Here is a 22,746-nt window from a genome sequence, read left to right on the forward strand (position 1 = left end):
TGAGCATAATATTCTTGGTGAATCTCCTGAGCAAATTATCATATGTCATTAAGTCTGGGCTTCGAGGTGGCCAGTGAAGTGGAGCGGGCAATGAAGGCGATACACTGCCAATGTGGAAACATCTTATTGAGATATTCTTGAACCGAAATGGTAAAATGAGGACTTGCTTCATCTTCCTGAAACCAAGATGTCCATTTGACTCCTTGGTTTTCCTAAATCGTTTGTTTATTCTTGAAATAAGAATTACACTGTTATTTCGACATATTATATTTACAGTTTACATATTCTTATAGTTTATACTAGCAGCGTTCACCCCGCTTCGCTGCGGTCACCCCGGAACGCAATAAACTTTGTTACTTAGATAATTTTTACTTTTTCGCTTTCAAGTGATATGATAAAAACCATAGAAGATTGCAGTAAATCTTAACATTATATCGCCTGTCATTTATGTTAACCCGCCCCGCTTCGCTGCGGTCATCCCGGTGCTGGCATATTGTAAAAGTGTCTGTAAAAATAAGCAAATCAATTAAAAAATTTTAAACAGAAGATTCAAGCTATTTTCCGCTGTATATCGCCTGTCATTTATGTTAACCCGAGGAGTGACACGGTCATGCGGGTTGCATATAAATACGTTTATTTTTACCTATGATGAACTAATAACAAAGGATTTGTACGTTATGGACACTTGAATGGTCAATTATCTCAAGACACTGGTAATTAAAAATTAAAGTGATATGATAAAAACCATCTAGGGTCCAAATCCTAATAACCCCCCAAAAATGAAAGAAATTGGTTCAGCCGTATTAGCGTGATGAGCGGACAAAATTTTGTACGTTCTCTTTTATATATATAGATAATTATAGCTTATAAGGTATAAGGTATAAAAGAGCTCTCCAAAGTGAGAGAAAAGTTTTTAAAATTTCCATGTTGCCCACCAATTTATGGTTGAGGAGAACAAGATGTTTTAATTATTTTATACTTAAGGGCAGTGACGAGACTTTGTGCCGTCCTGTGAATTACAACATATTGGCAGTAGCACTCACGAGTGTAGGCGTAGCTACCGGGGTGCGCTCACACCTTACATATCTCTGACGTCATCACTGGTCTGAGCCACTACCAAATTATTATAAATATAACGTAGTTTGTAAAAAAAAATCGTCCCCTAATACCCTAAAAACTCGTAAGGAACTTATTTTATAACCACCAGGGACTGTAGGAGCCTGAGTAAGCGACAGCGAACTGAGTCATGCAAGTAGCATGGACGGTTAGGGCGTGGGACGAACTCTATTCGGAGTCACTGTGACTCACAGTAAAAGTTTGTTACTCTTATGTTAGATTAGGCTTATTAACGATTGCTATTTTTAATTTCACTCAGACTAGTTAAACTAGGGTTCTTTAAGTTCCCTTTGAAGCTGTATATGTTTAGGTAGGTAAATAATATATTTACAGTAATTCCTTTATGTAACAGTAAACTCAATTTATAGTTAAACTGAGTTAAGCTTGACACTTTACTAATAGATATTTTGTGGTACTAGATATCGATTTTTGACCTCCCCCAAAAATATTATTTTTATGATAGCATGAAGTAAATTTGTGCGGAGGTAATAGAAAGGTAAAATACTATTACAAATTATCTTCTATAGAGCAAAATATGATGGTTAATACAACTGGATTTTAACACAGATCAGTGGTTCCAGCATGACTACCAATTTGGCACGTTATTTGAACATTAAGGACCAGTGCTGATCAGTTTGATAACAATAACATCACGGCGGAAGAACTAACAAGTAATTAATAAAAACAGTGGAAATGAAGGAATGCGGTAGTAGGAACAGCGTCTGTATATGCTCTGTATTGTTGGTAACACACCAACTTGCATGATGAATGCAAACCAATAAAATTCTAATATTGATACTAGTATTGGTCGCAACCAATCAGATAAACACTTGATTTGCTAAGAACAAGGACTTAGCAAGGGTATCATAGCCACCTTAAAGTCCTGTGTCACAGATAGATACAGCTATATTACTGTTATTTGTAGCGTGTACATTGCATCGCATGGTTATAAGTATCTAAGCAACTGTTATTTACAATTTGTATCAATTTTTAATTTAGCTGTGAGTAAGCTTTAAATTTTTGACATTTATATCAAGTATACCAAGTAATGCACAGTGAAACCTCGATATATATGCTTGTCTATGCTTCTCTAACATGGCAATCTATTAGTCCCATGATGTTGTTTCTGGTTCCGTCTCTGCTGTTAGACGTATTAAATTAATACTTTATTTTAAATACTATTTAACATTCTTTAAGTTCTATTTTCATGTTGGAAAATAAAATTAACTATCACCTACATTGTATAGTATTTTATCCCATATTAAGTAATATTACGTACTCAGTGCACAACTTAAAATATGTACACGACTGCTTGCTTTAAACTTGATGCGGTTTAGCATATCCTTTTGATTTTCTTGAAAACCTGCTCATGGAAGAAATTCCAAATATAACTAGTACCTCTGGCAACCCTGCCACGTGACTGACGTCACTTGTAATCAAGAAAATTGATTCCCAATTTTGCTGCATGAACAGATAAATAAAACGAGAAATACAGTGAACCAAAGTTCCTGTGATGCAGGCAACCCTGCCGTTCTCCATGTGTTACGGGTTGCATAGTATACAGATATTTCTACTCTTTTCATTAACCTTATTCCTCCCATCAGGCACATAGCCAAGGAGTGGGTCCGGGGGTTCCAGACCCCCTCTCCCTTCGACACCAGAAATGAAAAAAATATTAAGGAAGGATGAAACAAAAAGAAACAAGATAAAGAAGAACCACTGTTAAAAACAAAAAGTCATAGCAAGCGTTTGGTTACTCTTTCTTATGAAGAGCTTTGTGTGGAGGAAACGGGAGGGGGAGTTAAAAATGGATATTATTGTTACGGAGCATTCCAAACTCCATCTAGTTCCATGCTAATCCTATGGACTAGAAATGACCATCGATAAACCGGTTCTATCAGATAGACTCTCAGGTAGAACTTAAGAAATGCCCACATTCATCTATAATATGACCATGACAACATAGATTCCAGTTACACTTGTTAAAGAAATTTTCAATTTCGCGTTAACACTGATCCATTTTAAAGGATGTCTTTACTGCCGAAAGAGATCTCGTTGCTATCCTTGACGGTATTAAACCAAGGTAAGAAAAAGAAGACCAAAGATGACAAGAAGAACCGAGTTCGAATGATCTTGGAAGACTTTATTTTTCAATACTTTTTATAAATATTCGAAAAATATTATAATATACTTTTACTCGAAATTTCTTCAGAGATTGTTATTAAAATACTTTCAAACATATAATCATTTTATTGTCCAAACAAACCAATGTGGGTATGTTGCCAATAAAATAGTTTAGAATGATCAAGCCCCTGATGTGATAACAACAGTATTTCGTCACGGACCCCCGCTATTATGAAATCCTGGCCACGTGCTTGCTCCCATGCGAAGAAAGGTATGTCAGCTAATGAATAATAAGGATGGGGACGGAGTGGGTGTTCCGCACTCACAAGATTTTTAGCTTGGATCCGGGTTTGAACTCATCTCTCTTGCGTTTAAGTCAGCCTTGTTACGGACTGGGCTAGGACAACCCCAACTTATCCTTATAGTATCGGTATATTTTACTATATCACAGCAAAGGCCTTGATATATTCAACATATTGGAAATCAGAGAATAACGTTGTGACTTCTATCGTAATTTTCTATTATCTCATGAAACAGTTGTTCAGAAATTGGGCTTTTGTTGAGTTATGATCAATGTTATGAACCAGTTTCTTCAGAAAGCAGCTAAATGACACAAAATTTAGCTAAAAAATGGCTGAACCTACCGAAAACAACAGCTAAATATATAATAAACGGAATATGCTAATAAAAGAAGCTGTGAAACTTTCCTATCTTAAGCGTACTTACAATAAGTAAATAGGTAAATAAATAAATCAAACTATTTTTCTCCTGATGCCGTCAAACCAAACATTTTCACCACTTTTACCATTAATTTATACTTGTAGTTCCTTTTGCTATTTCATTGACGAAAGATTCACGAGACAGACTTTCGTGCGGTTACACTTTCTATAATTTGTGGCATTATCTATTAAGTACGACACTAAGAATATATATCCGAAGCTGAAAGAAGTCTTACTGACGTTAACTACTCGTTGAACTTAACCCTTTATTTGCACGAATTAATTTTGATAGTATTGAAATTATGTTTCTTCTTTCTTTCTTTATGAATTACGTAGATAAATGTAAATAATATCCAATAATATGATTTTTTTATGTGTTTACTTCTGGGGTATCAAGTTACAGGATAGATGTCATGGTTGTATTACACTAGTGAAAACAGAGTTTAGTGCCAATATAAGCAGAAACCATGTGGTATGGAAGATTGTGAAACATTTTTTTTTTTTAATGTTAAGAGAACAAAAAAGGTTTTGTGAAAAAATTTACAAGTAACATATGTGCACATTTTGTTCTTTCTATATGCTTTTTGACGCTCTCTGACACTCTCTGTCCGACCTATGCCATTAGACGAAAACTATGTAGTAGAAATCTTAACTCCATTGGCGCCACATGGCATCGGCGTGCGCTATTCGCTAATGTACAGATTTTAAGAATATCATTATTATTGTTATTAATTCACTATGATGCCGATTGGCATCAAAATGCCTTTTAGGGTTAATATTAACTAGGGAAGTTGGGAGTTTTCGGAATATTGGTTTGCCATAAGACCATGGAGCGTAAATGTTTGGCTGATACAAGTAAGATACCTATTGAAGCATTGCTGTAAGCAGAAGAATTACAAATAGTAGATTACACTTTGCTTCAATTCAAGTAGTTTTATTTTCTGAAAGAAGTTTCGATTAGAAAAGAGATTCAACTACTGCTAAGGAGAAATGACTAGAAATTGGCAATTATGAATGCAGAATTAATCAAAATTATAGCTAGCTAATAGTTCAATCAGGATTTTGTTAACTAATCAGCATAAGAAAATGGCTTGATTGGCAACACTGATTGTGACGTCATACATTTTCGGGACAAGTTGCTCAGCAATCAACAACTGCCCCATGATCATGCTAATGCAATCCGGAAGGTGAGCCGATTATACTCACGTGGGTTGATATTAGATCGGCCAGTTGTTTAGAAAGTTGCACCAGTATGATTATTTTACAAAATAATATTTTGTTCCGAGGCAATATCAGAGTAGTTGTGATATTATTGCTAATAATATCTAGGCATAGTTCTTTCAAGTTTCAAGTTAAAATATCTTTATTTTTGATTTTATTTTCAATAACTTTCAGTATAACTCAGTAGAGATATATGGTCTGTAAAAGCAGCGGTTGCAATATCAAAACTTCGAGTATGTGCGAATACGCGAGCATGCTGTCTGCTCCTGCTGGTAACGTAAGGGGGACGCGGCAGAAGTCCTAAACGGCAGAAGTCCTAAAAGGCAGAAGTCCTAAACGGCATTAGATCTAAAATGCACAAGTCCTAAAAATTATTTCGCAGCACAAGTCCTAAATGGCAGAAGTCCTAAAAGGCAGAAGTCCTAAAAGGCAGAAGTCCTAAAAGGCACAAGTCCTAAAAATCATACCGAGGCAGAAGTTCTAAAAGGCAGAAGTCCTAAACGGCAGAAGTCCTAAACTGCAGAAGTCCTAAAGTGCAGAAGTCCTAAATATCTCTTGTGGCGCTACCATCGCGTCCGTAAGAAGAATACTGTCAATCTGTTAGTCAAAGTTTTAGATATACTGTTTCATATTACAGAGCCTTAGTTCTTACAAGTTATTTGTATAAATACATATTCTATCGTTCTGAAATAATAAATAAATGAAGTCTATTGTCCTTTCTTACTCTTTCCATGATATATTTCTATGTACAAAATTTTAACTTTCTACCAAATGTGATTCCCAGATCTTTCATAATGTCTGTTTTTCTCTATTTCCACACCATTGACTTCATATTAGTAACATAATATTGTGTTTTAGTTATGTACGTCATAAATTTTGCTTTCCTTGTGTTGTTTTGAAGTAAATTATTTTTACACATATATTTCTTGTGCAGAAGTCTTTCTGTAGCAAATAATTGTCATACTCGTAATTAACTATTCCTGGGATACGGCTGTTTCGGTGTAGGACGTTTTAGTGCAGGGCGTTTCGGTGTACGGATTGCTCGGTGTAAGGACCTTTAGGTGTGAGGCTGGTTCGGTGTAAAAGTTCTAATGTTTACACCGAAACGCCCACTCTTCAAAATGAAAATTATTCGTTAGGGAGAAATAAATTCACGAAGTAGAATATATAAATTAATAAATAAAATAAAAATTAAATGTTTCTGTAATTGGCAAGGCTTACTTATTTATAGTGAGTCCCCTCGCTTCACTCTATGTCAGAACTTCTTATATCCTCAAATGTTATAATTATTAATTGATTGGGAAAACGTTTTACGGTAATGATATATAGTAAAAAAGTGTGTGAAGCATAAACATTGTGTACACCACATACACCTTATTACGGCAATAACTGTGCACAAATCGCAAAATGCTGCACAATCTTTGAAAGAAAATTTTCAAACACAGGTGGTTTTTCTTCCAATAACCGCTTTTATATCATGCATACCCAATAAGATTAGCAAATCTAGGAAAAGAAAACTGATTATGAATCAGTGATGAGATCTTAATTATATTATTACGGAGATGTAAATTCATGTTATAGTTGTAGAGAAGGACAGTGTCAGAAAAATGTCTCAAGAAAATTTTTAACGGCCTAAAGAACACAACAAGAGGCTGAATCCTACCAGTTGTTCCTGCAGAAATTGTTTCTATTATGAGTTACTCTTTTGTTCTTAAAATATGTCAAAGTTGAATTGTGACCACTCCACGAAACTAATAACAAGATGGGCTTTGCATTAGACGCTTGAAGAAAAATCTCTTGGAACCATGATCTCACAAGACTTGGTGTTAATTTTTCCGGATTTGATGCTTTTACAAGGACATCTTCAAATTTAAAGAGGTTGTGTTGGACTATAAGACCAAATGTTCCATTGTTTTCCTACAAAACAATTAAAAGTGGTGATAACAAAACACTATTTGCAGAAATTAAAGGCTGTATGATGTAGCTACGAGTCATAGAATTTACTGACTGTACCACACTTTCTACTGTTTGTGTCCCTGTAAACACTAGAGTACGTCCCGTCTGCATTTAAAAATTAAACCTATTGATCAGAGTTATAAATATTTAATTTTCCAATATGTGTTGCTTCACATTCGCGACAAATGCATTGGCATTGGCTTCTAACTTTTTGGCTATAGATTTAATCAAACGTCCTGTCAAAATAAGTACAAAAAGGGGTTTCAAATCAGTCTGCACCTTCTCTCAGTAGCCCCTGCCAATTATAATTGTTCTTGGCTAACTGCAGAACATTTCAAACCAGAAGACTATTTGTAATTGTAATCATCACATTGGATCCGCCAATTTGAATTTTGTAATTTCAACGTCAGGTTCTGAATCACTTGTCCTAAAACCTCCCTGACAGTAAGCTGGTCGTATCATTTAATCTTCTATTTTAATGATTGCTTTCTGTTTATGCTTGGAGGCCACCTCTAACGTTCAAAGAGTGGTTTCTACCCTTAAACCCGCACCATTGCCAAAAATAAAATTAAAAAAAAAGAGACGATTATTTTTTTATATTCTACAAGTATGCAAAGTTTCATTCAAATCAGTAAATTACACTTCCGTAAGTCTCCTTGTTAGTGCTGTTCAAATGGAAAAAATAAGTTAATTGGCGGATATGAAGTCAGAACAAAGAAAAACTACGCCGATGTTACGAAGAGACTGAACAATGTTTGTGAAAATTACAAATCTGATGATGTAATTACAGTCTTAAAAGGAATTGTGTACAATTTTAGATTCTTAGTTGAGTGATTCTATGTAATTTTATTTTTTTCAACAAAATTCCTTTGAGTTGAGATGAGTTGATTCTGAGTTTAACGTCCCGTTCAGCAGCGAGGCTATATGAGACGTCCACATACTGATTAACGTGGAATCCGAACCACATGAGCTCTCACCGGAAATCGAACCCGGGTCTCCCACGCCAAAAATTCCTTTGAGGTATTATTCAGTTTGTATATATTATGACTGTGTCTCAGGAACTTTGTACAATATATTTATTTCAATTTAGAAATAATGCTGAATATTTTGCAGTAAATTTGATTATTATTCTATAAAACTCGCCTATGGACATCTCTGAATAGATATTATTGTTGCGAATGGATTGGTGTTGTATTATCACCCTGTCTCAATAACAATGAAACTCAATAACAATCTTAATCAGTTTATACTATTCCAGAGTGGCTACACTATGACACTTCATGCCTGTTCATTACAAGCATATGATTAATGCAATCAAATATTAGGCTATACACCGAAACGTCCTTTACAGCAAGCGTCCTTACACCGAACCGTCCTTACACCGTAGCGTCCGTACACCAAAACATCCGTACACCGAAACGTCCTACACCGAAACATCCTACAGCGAAACATCCTACACCGAAACGTCCTACACCGAAACATCCTAAACCCTTACTCGTTATCATTATTAATAATAATTTTAGTGTTACTAACATAGTTGTTACCGTTGGAATTAAATACGTTCATATTGGTATTGTGGCAACTACTTAGTACTGAAATGCTTTATCGAATATTTAAGTCTGTAGTTTGTAGCAGGGTGGCCATAGAAGTTAATGGCTTATAGCCCATATTGCCTCACTGAAATTTTAGAGGATCTTTGAAAACCAACTTAATTGAATTTAATGAGAAATATATATTTAAAATACATTTATTTAATACAAGAACATTACGTTTAATCAATTCCGCAACCATGGTTGGGGAAGGGATGTATTAAAGTACGAACCATTGAAATAGTGCAGAAGCAATAGCTGAGTTTTTTTTAACATATATATAAATGAAAGTATACTAGAATGTAACTAACTAGACTAGAAATGAAAGAATGTAACTATATATATATATATATATATATATATATATATATATATATATATATATATATATATATATATATATATATATATATATAAATGAAAGTAACTATATTTGTAACTTAACAACACTTGAACCACTCGACTGATCTCGATAAAAACTTTCAACATAGATGAGGTTCGGGCCTGAGATGGTTTTATCATTTCACTTTGAAGGTGCAACTTCGAGGAAGGAAGCGCGGATATATATTAAAAATTATCGATCCTAGTGTCGAACCCATAGTTTTCGGGGTTGCTGAGATGAACACTGACATCTCCGATGAAGCTTAAATTCTAATTAAGCACTGCAAGTTGGGGGAAGGAGAGGAAGATGTATAAAATGATCGAAAATGACCGCTATAAGTGTCGAATCCATAGTTTTTGCGGTCGCTGGGATGAACAGTTACACTTTCGATGCCGTTTAAATTCAAATTTACTCCCGCAAATTGAGGGAGGTATATAAAAATGATGAAAAATAATCGATATTAGTGTGAATCCATAGTTTTCGAGGTCGCTGAGGTGAACAGTGACACTTTCGATGCTGTTTAAAAAATTTAAATTTGTCCCCGCAAATTGAGGGAGGGAGAGGTATATTAAAATGATGGAAAATAATCGATATTAGTGTGAATCCATAGTTTTCAGGGCCACTGAGATGAACAGTAACATTTCCGATGCAGTTTAAATCCAAATTCAACGCCGAAACTTTAGGGAGGGGGAAGGGGGTTATATATAAAAAATGACTGATATTAGTGTTGAATCTATAGTTTTTGGGGTTGCTGAGATGAGCAGTGACACTTCTAATGCCGTTTAAACCAGCGCCGTGACCTGGGGACAGAGAAGAGGGGTATATATATGTATGTATATATATATGAAATAGTATATATATATATATATATGTAGACCTATATATATATATATATATATATATATATATATATATGTGTGTGTGTGTGTGTGTGTGTGTGTGTGTGTATGCGTGCGTGTGTGTGTGTGTGTGTGACCGATATTATAGTCGAATACATCGTTTTGGGGGTTGCTTTGATGAACAGTAACACTTCCGATGCCGTTTACATCCAAATTCATCTCCGCAGCTTGGAGACGGAGAGATATATAAAAATGATCGAAAATGGCCGATATTAGTGTCGAATCCATAGTTTTTAGAGTCGGTGAAATGAACAGTAACACTTCCGATGCACTTTAAATCCGACTGCATCCCCGCAACTTGGAGGCGGATATATATATGATCCAAAATGACCGATACTAGTGTTGAATTCATGAGGGGTCCTCAGATGAACAGTGACACTTCCGATGACATTTAAATCCAAATTCAGCACCGCAACTTGTGGGGGGAGAAGATGTGGGTATATAAAAATGATCGAAAATAGTCGATATCAGTGTCGAATCCATACTTTTCTGGGTGGCTGAGATGAACAGTGACACTTCCGATTACGTTTAAATCCAAATTCAGCTCCCATTATTACTCCTAAAGGGAGAGGATGGCATGTAATAGTAAGTGAAAATGACTGATACTAGTGTCAAACTCATAATTTTGGGGTCCCTAAGTTCACTGGTGACACTTTTGATGCTCCTTATACCGAAAATGAAACTATTCTCCCCGTGTGAAGAACGGGTATTCAGCTACTCTTTAAGAATAACGAACGGAAGTTTCACATGTTAAATTCTTTAATATATGTGTCGCTGCTCAAATTTACGCACTTATGCAGTGTATGTGTGTATATGTGTAATTTTCAAGACGCTGAAACATATGGTATTTTATTACTTTTAGTTAAATTTTCAAATACCGAGTTTCACGCATCTAACTTAAACAATCCTTCCTTAATTTATTTACATATTTTCTGAGTAAGTAATGGGGAATTCGAACATTTAAAAAGTGCTCCCTTTGCTCTTTCCCTTTTATGTGTTCAATTTTCAGTTTTTTAAACAGGAAAGTTTATATGCCAAGTTTCATTTTACTAGCTTCAGAAACTTGCGAGATACACTACCCTTTAAAAAAATCTTGCCCCACCCTGTTTACGATACTTATTTCCAAAAATTCTTTCTTATGGCCTGCTTTCATAAGAAAATTATATTTTATAATTAAAATTTAACGACTCTACTTGTAGTAGTATGCATCTCACTTTAAAATCACTCATCTTTACTCTTTTATATACGAGTACAGAAGATAAATACAATCAAACAAATGGACTTCCATGAACAGTTTCCGATTTCTTATAACTAACTTATTCGTACATTTTCCACAAGCTGTGGTTTTAAATTTACGCTCTGTCAAGGTCCAGTTTCAAAAAGGAACTAACTGGAAATATAATAATATTATGTATTTATGTAGGGTCTACATGTGTAATATGTATAAATTTATTGTCTTATTTAAGCTTTCGTAATCTGGAAATAAACTTTTGATTTGCTTTTAATATATAAAAAGCCTGCTCCCCTAGAAAAATTTGCAGGCTACACCCCTAAATGACTATGTAGTAATTTCTGCAAAAATGGCACAGGACCTAAAATTTAGGTCTAGTGCCTATATTTTTAGGACTTGTGCCGTTTAGGACTTATGAATGTCACCCACTGTATTGCATAATAAATGTTCTTTGCTCAATTTTAAATTTACTGCGTTCTTTATGTATACAGTTGGTATTTAATGTTCACTTGTGAAATGTCTAGTGAGCTTTGGTCCTAATTAAGTAAACTTCGGTGGATTTTTGTCCTACTCTTAATAAAATACGCTCCGCACAGTATATATTGCAATTCTGAATGTTTGCTTGGTTTCAGAAGTCTGGTAAAATATGCTTTTTAAACATTTTTTTATTATTTATTTATTTATTTATTTTTGTTTTAGGAATTTGTCTTGGGATTCTCGTATCTCCATTCGAAAGAAACGAATTTTATTAACTAATTATGTAATTAATTCTTAGAATGAAATAGGTTGTATTATGTAATTCGTGTATAAGTGCAGAACAGATAGTGATAATAATAATCTTAGTAGTACAAATATAGCTGTTACTGTTGGAATTAGATACGTTCGTAACATTATTGCCAACTAGTTGCTGCATCGTCCCAATTTCGTATGGTGGTGGCGAATTTCAGAACTAAAGCAAGTGAATGAAAAAGGCACAAGTCCTAAATGGCAGAAGTCCTAAAAGGAACAAGTCCTAAAAATCATATCGCGGCAGAAGTCCTAAAAAAATCATACCGAGGCAGAAGTCCTAAACTGCAGAAGTCCTAAAGTACAGAAGTCCTAAACTGCAGAAGCCCTAAAGTGCAGAAGTCCTAAAGTGCAGAAGTCCTAAAATTTAGGTCTAGTGCCCATATTTTTAGGACTTCTGCCTTTTAGGACTTCTGCACTTTAGGACTTCTGGATGTCACCCGAACGTAAGTCTTACTGTAATATTTAGAATATGGGAACAAATATACCTATCCTTTTATTTCCGTATTTACTGATATAAGTTTACATTCGCTTTCATTTCTATATAATTCAGCTACATTGGCTTTCAAACATAATAGAAATTACTGTAAGTTGGAAGTTATTTCAGCTCAAAATTACTACATTAACCTTATTGAGCACTATTTAAATGAAATATGTACCGTAATGAGTAACGGTCACATGACTAGCATTACACTAAAGAGTCCGACTAACATATGTTTCATATAGTAGTCAGGCCCTTAGTATGATGCTAATAACATGTGAAAATGACTCTTAATACTGCCCTATGTGCCTTCCGTTTGATTTACGTAATTAAAAGCATTTACGACATTCTCTAAGCACACTTGCAATAATAGTAAGAGGATAATACATGGTACTTAAGATTTATAATAGGATTAAAACCAAATTCGGAGCATTTGAAATAATGTGTGCCGTGGAAATAACTCGAATTTGCATGTGTAATTGTATGCAAGAATATCACGCTTCCATTTATTTGTTATATAAAGCGTATTTGCCAATTATACATCCTCTTCTTTCTTTCTTTCCGCTCCTCCATCACTGCTCTCAAGGGATAAAACCGAAGTTAAGTGAAGAAATTCGTAACAATAATGGAAGTAGACTGCTGGTAGTAGTGAAACACCATAATACCAAAAAATGGGAGCTATGTACGTGTAACGGGGCTTTCCATGCTGGAAATGGAAATGGAAGCTCCCTGCTAAATTGCAAAGAGTTACTGGATGCAGTTACAAGACCCATGCAATGATAAACGTAAGCCATTCGTTTTAAGGATGGATCAATATTGTTTTGTGTTGAAGAACAAAATTTTATCTTTACTCAAACCCACTAACACTTTAAAAACGTTCTCAGAAGTTAAAGAATAGGCGGTTGCACAAACATGCAATCTATTACATCAGCCGCGCCTGCTATGAAGAGAATGAAATGAATTTCGTAGCGTATGACTGGTGTTCTTCTCTGCTGGTACACCGATCGTAATTGCTCTGGAAAATTCCCACGTATTGTTCACAGGTGTGCAAGAACTGATAATCGTCTGTTCTTATTTCCAGTCATACCCAGAAGTTTTTGGCCTAATGGATAAAACAAACCTGGACGAAGATGATGATTGGTCTACCCCAAAGCCCCAGCGAACACGCAGCAGATGGTAAGTAGTAGATGAATTTACATCTTTGTACTTTCTCCTACCCTTGTTCTGTACTCTGTATCATCCCCTTTCCGCTCATTAGTGCATTTGTACTCACCGCATACGACTTGAATTTGTTTCCTATTATAGTGATACCTGAAACGAAAGACACGATGAGTAGTTGTCCCTGTTTTATTAAGTTGGAGGAAAATAAGATATAAGTTTGTCTCTTACCTATCAACTCACATATTTTTCTTGTCTGTGAGCTAAAATATCAAATACGTAATCAGTAGCGAAGTGTGTCAATAATGATTCCCGATATTGGTAACTTTAATAAAAAAGATTTAATAGTGGAGCTGCAAATAGAAAATTTCAAGCAGATGTACTGAGACACTCCTCATGAAAAAATACAGATGTATGACAGAATTAAATGAAATTGCTCACTTACGTGAAGACTATGCGAACTGGGGGACTTCCCCCTCCCCCAATAATACGGTTTGAAATTTTTTTTTTTTTTTTCGGGAGGAAAGAAAAATATCATTATTTGTGTCTGACTGCCATAAAGGAAAGTGAGATGAAATTGATGTCCCTTCCTGTACAATATACAACAGGTTCACCTCAGAAATCAGATGCACCAACCATCGCCTCCCAATGTTGAAGACAACTCTGCTCCCCTGATCCTCCACAGCATTGTTTTTCAACTTCAGAAGTATGTTGAATATTGCTTAAAAAATCACGGGAATCGATTTACACGTCTTCCCCAATGTTGAAGACAGATTTGCGCCGATGTCTAGGTATGTATCTATATTTTCTAATAGCCTATAAGTTTAAACTACTTTTCATATCTACAAAATGACCATATGTCGCTGCTGCTTTGAAAATTGCATCACGAGAACTCAAGACACTTCCTTCTGTATTACTGGTTCGCATGTCTTGCCTAAGGTACAGATTTTGTACTATATTGATACAGGAGTACGTCTCATGCAGGACGGGTGCCAAACTCTGAACACTTCGACCATATAATTAAAAAAAATATATTTTTAATCTTTTAAAATGATGTAGTGAACTTTCTGTAGCAGTCAAGTTTGTTGCAATGCCAACGACACTTGCTAGCAGTTTCAAGGTTCATTCATTCATGCTGGTGTTCGATGTTTGCTATTTAAAATCTAACGTTAAAACCAAATCCGCGTTGTAGACCCTACCTATGTTTATTTGAACATTTTCCCTTGTTTTTAGCTGACAGGCGCGGATCCAAGGGGACTATAGGTGCTATAGCTCCCCTTGAGGCTCAGGTATACACTGGATAAAATGGGCTTCAATCCTGCTTTACACTGCATAAAGCGACAAACTATGGTTTAATCCCTCCCTTGATCATATCCTGGATGTGCCACTATATATATATATATATATATATATATATATATATATATATATATATATATATATATATACGAGGGTCATCCGGAAAATAAAGGCCGTTAGTTACACTATGTTTATTGAAAAAAAAAAAAAACAATTGTTACGTATCTGAAGCTTCTTTCGTTTCTCTACATAATCATTACCTTTATTTAATTATTTGGCATATCTGTTCACGGGCTTCAGAATTCCCCATTTTTTACTCTTCTGACGCCAGTGCAGTAAGCCAGATGGTTACTGAATTCTCCAACTGTTCATCACTTCCAAAACGTTTACCTCCCAGAAACTCTTTCAGCTTAGGGAAAAGGTGGAAATTTCTAGAAGCAAAGTCCAGACTATTGAGTGGATGATCAAAAATTTCCCATAAAGTAATATGGTGCTATAAAGTGATAAACAGAGCTAGTTATATATTATATGCTTCATCTTGTTCAATTCTTTTTCGTTACCATATGTATCAGAATTTACAATCTGCGGATAGAAATAGAGAGCTTAAAAAAGAAAGTGGACATTCAAATTTTATTATTAATATCATTTAACTCCTATTAAGCCGAACTGTTAGCTTGCGGAACCTCGGTGTTGCCCTGATTTCGAGTTCTATTCTCGGTGGGAGCACTAAAATTTTCCGGCCTTAAATGGGGAAAAGGGTGCAATCTCTATATTACAAATTTCGAATCTTTATTGTGAAACTGCAAAATGTGATGACTCACTCAAGTTAGATGTGTGAAATTAGTATTTAAACTCTTAATTAAAAATTAAGAGAATACATGTTTCGACGTTTCCGACAATTCCGCTTCTAATAGGGGAAAGGGGACAATTCCCCTTCTATAATATTCAAATCTCCGATTCTTTATACAGGAAAACTCAATGTGAATATTTGTTTAAGTTAAAGGTAAGTTGGAGTACATAAACTTCATTTTCGAATCATTCGAAAACGTGTTTCAGCCGTTTCAAAAATTCGACTCCTAAAACGGACCATTTCTATTATTAAATAATGTTCAATTCTTTATTTCGAAAATGGATAATATGAGAATTCGATTGAATTGGAGATATTAAATTCGATATATAAAGTCATAAACAAACCTAGGTGAACATATGTTGCAGCGTTTTTCGAAAATTCTGCTTCTAATGGGAGAAAAAGGAACCAATTTGTCCAATATTCATATTTTTGATGTTATATTCATTAAGAATTATTCTTCTGCAAATACCGGGCACTTGTTCTATTATAAACATTCTTCATTTCCTGTAGAAGCATGTTTAAACGTTTAACAGATGAATTCTGTTTGGGGACGGGAAGTTGTTTGAGAGTATCGCAAACTACTCTATAGAACAGTAGAAGAATAGTCTTCGGAGTATTGGAACCCCATTTATCCTTCCACTGCCATCCCCATGGTTACACTCTGACCCTGCGTCGCTAGGAGTTTATAAATTCAAAAATAGCGAAGCAACTTGTGCCAGTGTTCGTAGGTTTTTTAAAGAAAATTTCCCTCGACTGACACAAAATTTTTCCCTTTTCTTATCAAATTTTCCCTACTTTGTTGAGTGTCCACAATTCCTATGACAGAAGTTATGCGATAAGGTTAATTTAGCTATATTAAAGGAACTACCACCAGGGGCGTCATTTAGGGGGCAGGGAGGAACAATTGCGCATCCTGAGAGTGAGATTTATATAGATTTTATCAATAGAATAGTAGTACGTTAGTGAAAAAAGCAAAATTTTACTTATATTAAGGGGCCTTGCCCCCCCCCCTCCCAAGCAAAATTTGAAATGACGCTTCTGCTACCAACCACATTTGTTTTATTCATTTGCTTTTTGCTTCTATTTTTCGTTTTTTTTTTTTTTTTTTTTTTTTTTTTTAACAAAAGTATACACAGAAACACGCTCTCAATCAACAAAATGAAATATAGTGAAATCTTTCAGTTTAATGCCCCATGATTATGCCTTTAGGTTAAGGGAGACCATCATTAAAGCAAGTGAATTATGATGGAAGAATGAGGAAGTGGGAGGAAACGGAAGTACCTCGAGAAAATCCACAGACACAATGTTGTTTATCACAAGCTTGCTTGGCTGAGAATCGTACCAAGGGAACCATGTACCTGAGATAAGCACTCTACCACTTAGCCACGGTGCACCCTAGAGATCGGAAAAAACCGTTTTTTTTAAAAAAAACTCGGTTTTTTCTGCTTCGCTTTTTTGCTTGGGAAATTTTGGGCTTTTTTCAAAATTCTGCTTTAAATTGATAAACCAGATTTTGTTTCGCTTCTCTATAACACAAAACGTCATTTAATTAGTGGTTGATGCCGATAATAATATAAAACCTCAAAAATAAACCATGAATTTCGAAAATATATTTCAAACAGTTTTACTTCTCAACATATTTACATTATGAATTCTAAAGGATTAACCAATGTTTATAATAAGATTTTTTTAACCTGCTACATACAAAAGTAAGCAGGGTTGGCAAGAACCATGGTTGTTTTTGAAAATGCCAAAAACCCGTTTGGGGGGGGGGGAGTTTAAACTAGTTTTTTTGTTTAAACCAGGTTTTTTGGGTTTAGATATTTTGCTTTATGTATTTATATTACATATTGACAGAAATAACTTTGTTTCGACTTGGTGTTATTATGCAACAACGGGGTTATGCTGGAAGAGGTCACATAAGCTTAAAGAAGTCCGATCAGTAAATTTCTTAAGTTGAGAAACTCCCGCCCTAGCCATCGGGAAAAATCCCGTCATTACTCTAAATGTAAAACAATAACGGGAAAATTCTGTTATTGCTTTGCATGTATAATTTAAAGGTCAACGTATCATAATCAGTACGCTAAAACTGAGGAATTAAATTACAAATTTAGTACGTACATATCATTGAAAGTACAATCCAAGCTAATGTAGGAAGCTACGTAGGCAATCGACAGATTTTGCCATTTTATTAATTTTGGAAGCTACGTAGGGTTGTGGTTCGACCGAGAATTGAACATGGGACACCTTGATTAAAAGGTGAAAAGGAAATAAAACTAATGCAGATGGTCTGATGTGTGGAAACGTCACCATGAAATTCACACGATTCGCATTTTTCGCTCTTTTTATTTTTTTGGTTTAAATCAGTTTATTAAAAAAAAGAAAGAAATAGCTTATGTAAACCAGGAAACCCTAAAAGTAAATACTTCTTTTAAAAAAAATACTCAAATAAGTAGCAAAATTCTATGTAGTATTTTTACTTCAAAATATTCCATACCCTCTTTTTGGAACAAAATAAAATTAAAATAGAACATAAGAAAAATACTTAGATTTATATGATACACTTAAAGGCTGTACATCTAGAGCTTTTGGTTTTGTATATTCTTGAAATTCTACAGTTTTATATAACCACCATTACGGTTTACTCAGTCCTCAAGTTTTCTGATTTTTTAACAAGAGGGACTGAACATATGAAGGGTGTGAAGTAAGAACATGGTAACCCACAATTTTACTATTAAAGAAATTAGAAATTTTCTGCTGCACAATCCATTTTGAAAGTCGGAAAGCTGATTTTTCACATAAGACTATACATGAAGGACTAAACGAAGCGGTATGCGTTGCTGTCTATCTGGTGCTGCATAACTCACCAATTGAAAATTTGTTAGTTATCATGTTCTTGGCTCACACCCTTCATATCATCATGGAACTCTTCCCACCCCACCACCAAAAAAAAAAAAAAAGAAAAAAAGACTACGGAATATATTTAAGTTAAGATAAATACAACTGCACAACAAACATGACTGAGTGGAGCTTTTGCGCTTCTATTGGGAAGTCCGGGATTCAACTCTGCATTCGACCATTCTGACAAAACTTTTCTTCATTCCATCTGTGAACTAGAAATAGTGCGTGTACTATGAGTTGGCCGACTTCCTTTCTTATTGTTTTTAAATCGTTATTATTACTAATTACCAGCAGTGACGGTTTTGCGAAGGTTAGGGGGACGGTCTTTCGGACTGAAGCCTGTCCCCCAAAATTACGGAATGTCTAAAACAAACGAAATATCTACTAGTTATGCCTTTACTCATAAACTTTAAGCTCCTGTCAAATAAAAATTACGAATATTTAGAAAAACTAAACATTAGTAAGAAAAAACCCTCCCAAAATACTTTTCTAAATCCGCCACTGATTCTCAGTATAAAATGATCTTCAAGGTTGTATCCGGAAGATTATATCTAAATATATAAACGAAACGAAATACAGTATTAGTTATGCCTGTACTTATAAACTTCAAGCTCCTCCCAAATAAAATTAGGACATTTTAGAAAACGAAATAATCAGAGAAACCCGTCCCAAAGTACGTTTCTAAATCCGCTACTGATTATTTGTATAAATTAGTATTCAAGGTTGTATCCGGAAAATTATTGCTAAATCCTTGCACAGCTACAGTATAACAGAAATGTGGAAGTACGGTTAGACGGATATATTGAAAAACGTACGCTATGACGGATATAGAAAAATGTTAAGTTTAACTTTTGCGCTAGAAGCTAGAGTACTAAGCTGTTAGAAATGAAACACAGATGACAAACTGAAATGATCTCGAGAAGAAAAAAATGTCGATAACTCAAAAGTTAAAATAAAGTTAAATAGCCTCTAAAATTGCCCTCAAATAGTACATTCTTCATGTAAGCTTTAATTCGTAAAACATGTGCTCCATCCATCTTGATGGTGAATTTTAGAGCGAAATATGGCATTTAGGTCATGGAATTCTTATCTAACTATAGAATATACTATAAGAAAGCTATTTAGATAGAAAAATCATGAAAATGAAAAAAGCCAAAATTTCCAAAATTCTCGTTTTTTTCCCAAAAAAGACGGCTTTTTATGTGAAAAAAAAACATCGATTCAAAAAAGCCGGCTTTTTTGCATCTCTAGTGCACCCTATCCAGTCAACAATGAGTGTAAATGATGCTATTTTCAGCACACACAAACTATTGCTATTGTATTGGTTTACTTCTGAAGAACAAAGACAAAATTAAGCATTGATATTGGTCAATCAGACAGCTAGAGAATTTCCCTGGATTTTTTACGTTTTATCGAAAAATTCCCTTTTTTCCCTTTTTGCTAAATTTACCTATGAAATTTCCCTAATTACGGAAATTTCCCTCAAACTACGAACACTGACTTGTGCTTCATACAGTTCTGCTTTCAGCTACTAGATGGCAGGAGCATTCAAATAAACTCTGCATCCACGTTACTGATGATCGTCTGCTGACAAAGCGCCAAGCCGACAAAGCATAATGTAAATTTTGTGCAATTATTATTGGTGATTTTCTTGCCTTCTGGTGATGGCTATTGATTTGAGCCCTTTCAAACGACCTCCAGAATATTCTTTACTCAGCACTGATCCTAATTCTCCTTCCTCGTTGCGAAGGTAAGACTTCATTTATTTCTAACAAACGCTTTTTAATATATCGCTTGTCATTTGTTTCGTTAGTCAAATCAATTGAGTTACTAATTTCAATCCATTCGTTATTGAAGCTATTTAATTTCATATAACAAGAATAGTATGTTATTATTAGAAAATACTAAATAATATTGAAATATGGTAAACTTCTGTTACTTTGTTGTTTTAATATTTTATAAATAATAAGGTGGTGTTATTAATATGCATACTTTGTTGCTTCACTGTTGTAATCATTCACCTGTTGCAATTATGTAATCACGCGCATGCGCGCCGACTACGTGGGTGCTCCGGGTTTCCAGCACCCACACAAATAATCTTGTGGATGCGCCGCACCTACAATATTTTTAGTTTCTTACAAACCAAATGAAATAAATATTTCTCACTTAATGTTACGATTACATATGTTGAGAATATTCATTACAGTAACTTATCCTTAGCCTTGGACCCATGTATGAATCCGTTTCTCTTGATTTTAAGTCAGTCGTGTTACCAACTGAGCTAAGACAGCCCCAACTTATAGTTCCGTTTTTTTCTTTTTATTACTTTATCACAACACAATCTTTTATGATAGTGTTCATAAAATATTTTAACTGAAAGGAAATCAATCAAAAAATACCGAGACCCCTGAAAACATATAACACGTCCCCGCATTGATATGCATCCATAGACCCTATACATTTTGGAAAGTCGGCGCCATTGATCACGTGTCATACTTTATTGTTTTGCCGTACAATTTCTTTGGTTTAATTTTTGAAGCCATTCGGACTACAATACAGTAAATTAATAGGGTTCTACTCACGGGCGTCATTTAGGGAGGGCAGGAGGGGGCAATTGCCCCCCAAGAGTTTGAGGAATACATATACTTTAGTCGATTGTTTATTAATATAGTACTACCAATCGTGAACGCCTTATGTCGGTGGTGCTCTTGCCGCCCCCCCCCCAAGCAAAGTCTGAAATGACGCCCCTGGTTGTACTGGTATTTGGAAAATTCACCGCTGTAAACTTCCAAGATTCACAGTATATTTACTTTTCCCATCGAAAACTCGATTTTTAAAAAATCGTAAAATTAACCACTGGCAGCTCTAGCAATTTTAATTCATTATGCCAGGGCGTACGCAAAGGGTGAGTCCTGTGGGTTCTGGACCCCCTAAATCTCAACTTTTCTTTAAATTTGATCTAATTTTAGAAGTGGTTTTACAAATTTTAGTATAATTTATACTTATTGAATTTGCACCCCCCAATAAACTTTGGACTTCTTCACGAAATCAATACATCAATAGCGTCATTTCAGTGTTTACTTGCCGGAGCAAGACTTTATAAGTGGAGTTTCACATTTTTAATTAAAACATTATTAGACTATTAGTTATAAAATGTAGGCCTTACATTTATCTAAAACTCAGCCTCAACCCCTGGACACTTAATGAAGCCCGTGTAGAAAGCCTTACGAAAAATGCCAAATTATGAAGAAATATTAAAGTGCTGGGCAAACGATAGATCAAAACTATTATTATTATTATTATTATTATTATTATTATTATTATTATTATTATTATTATTATTATTATTATTATAGGGCTCTTTGATTTTGGGATTTAGCGTCCCTTTCAGCAGGAGGATATATGAAACATGGTGGACCTACTGATTAATGTAGGATCCAAACTACATGAGTTCCCGCCGGGAATCGAACCGAAGGCATAGATCTATTAATGTCACTATTTTACTATTACTTTCCATAAACCAGTAAAATAGATGTTTGGTGTGCGACAGAAATTTGTTAAGTTGAAAAAAATAAAAGAAATGAAGATAATACGACTGAGATTGATAAATTATCTTTATTTTTTAAATCACTTCTAAAATTATATAAAATATCAATATGTTGCACTTTACGTCATCAATTTATATTTATATTTAAAAAGTTAAACTTTCATTCGTTTTATATTTAAAAGATAATTCATGAGAATGGTATATATTAAATTAATACTCTGGATGTCTTCCTTCTTTTAGGCCAATTTCACACGTCATGTACAAACTGTAGTTTCACTTGTTCCTGTCTTCCAAGAAGTTCGCTAATAATAATGTGGACACACTTCTCCACGTAAAATTCCATGTCTAAAGTCATATAATTGCTTGTGAGTACCAACTGTGTGATCCTGCAGTTGTCAGGCCTCGATGAACATGACTTAACTACTTCACTGCATGCACTGATAACTGCAGGAAACAAGATGAATTTCCTGATGTGAAAAAAAGATTT

At 34.7% G+C, this 22,746-nt stretch overlaps 1 protein-coding gene across 4 annotated transcripts in view; it reads left to right on the forward strand.

Annotated features, from left to right (window-relative positions):
• Positions 1–22,746, forward strand: part of LOC145694761 (scoloptoxin SSD14-like) — a 287,880-nt gene that overhangs the window by 28,461 nt on the left and 236,673 nt on the right. For 3 of the 4 annotated variants that reach the window (XM_081771377.1, XM_081771374.1, XM_081771378.1), the window contains exon 2: positions 13,586–13,680. In XM_081771377.1, the coding sequence (XP_081627503.1) occupies positions 13,610–13,680 (71 nt within the window). In that variant the 5' untranslated portion in view covers positions 13,586–13,609. Of the gene's footprint in view, positions 1–13,585; positions 13,681–20,268; positions 20,463–22,746 lie in introns of those variants that run through there. The other variant, XM_081771376.1, reaches the window with a different exon arrangement.

Source organism: Thermobia domestica, chromosome 9 (assembly GCF_964235325.1).
Source record: "Thermobia domestica chromosome 9, izTheDome1.hap1.1, whole genome shotgun sequence".
NCBI lineage: Eukaryota > Metazoa > Arthropoda > Insecta > Zygentoma > Lepismatidae > Thermobia > Thermobia domestica.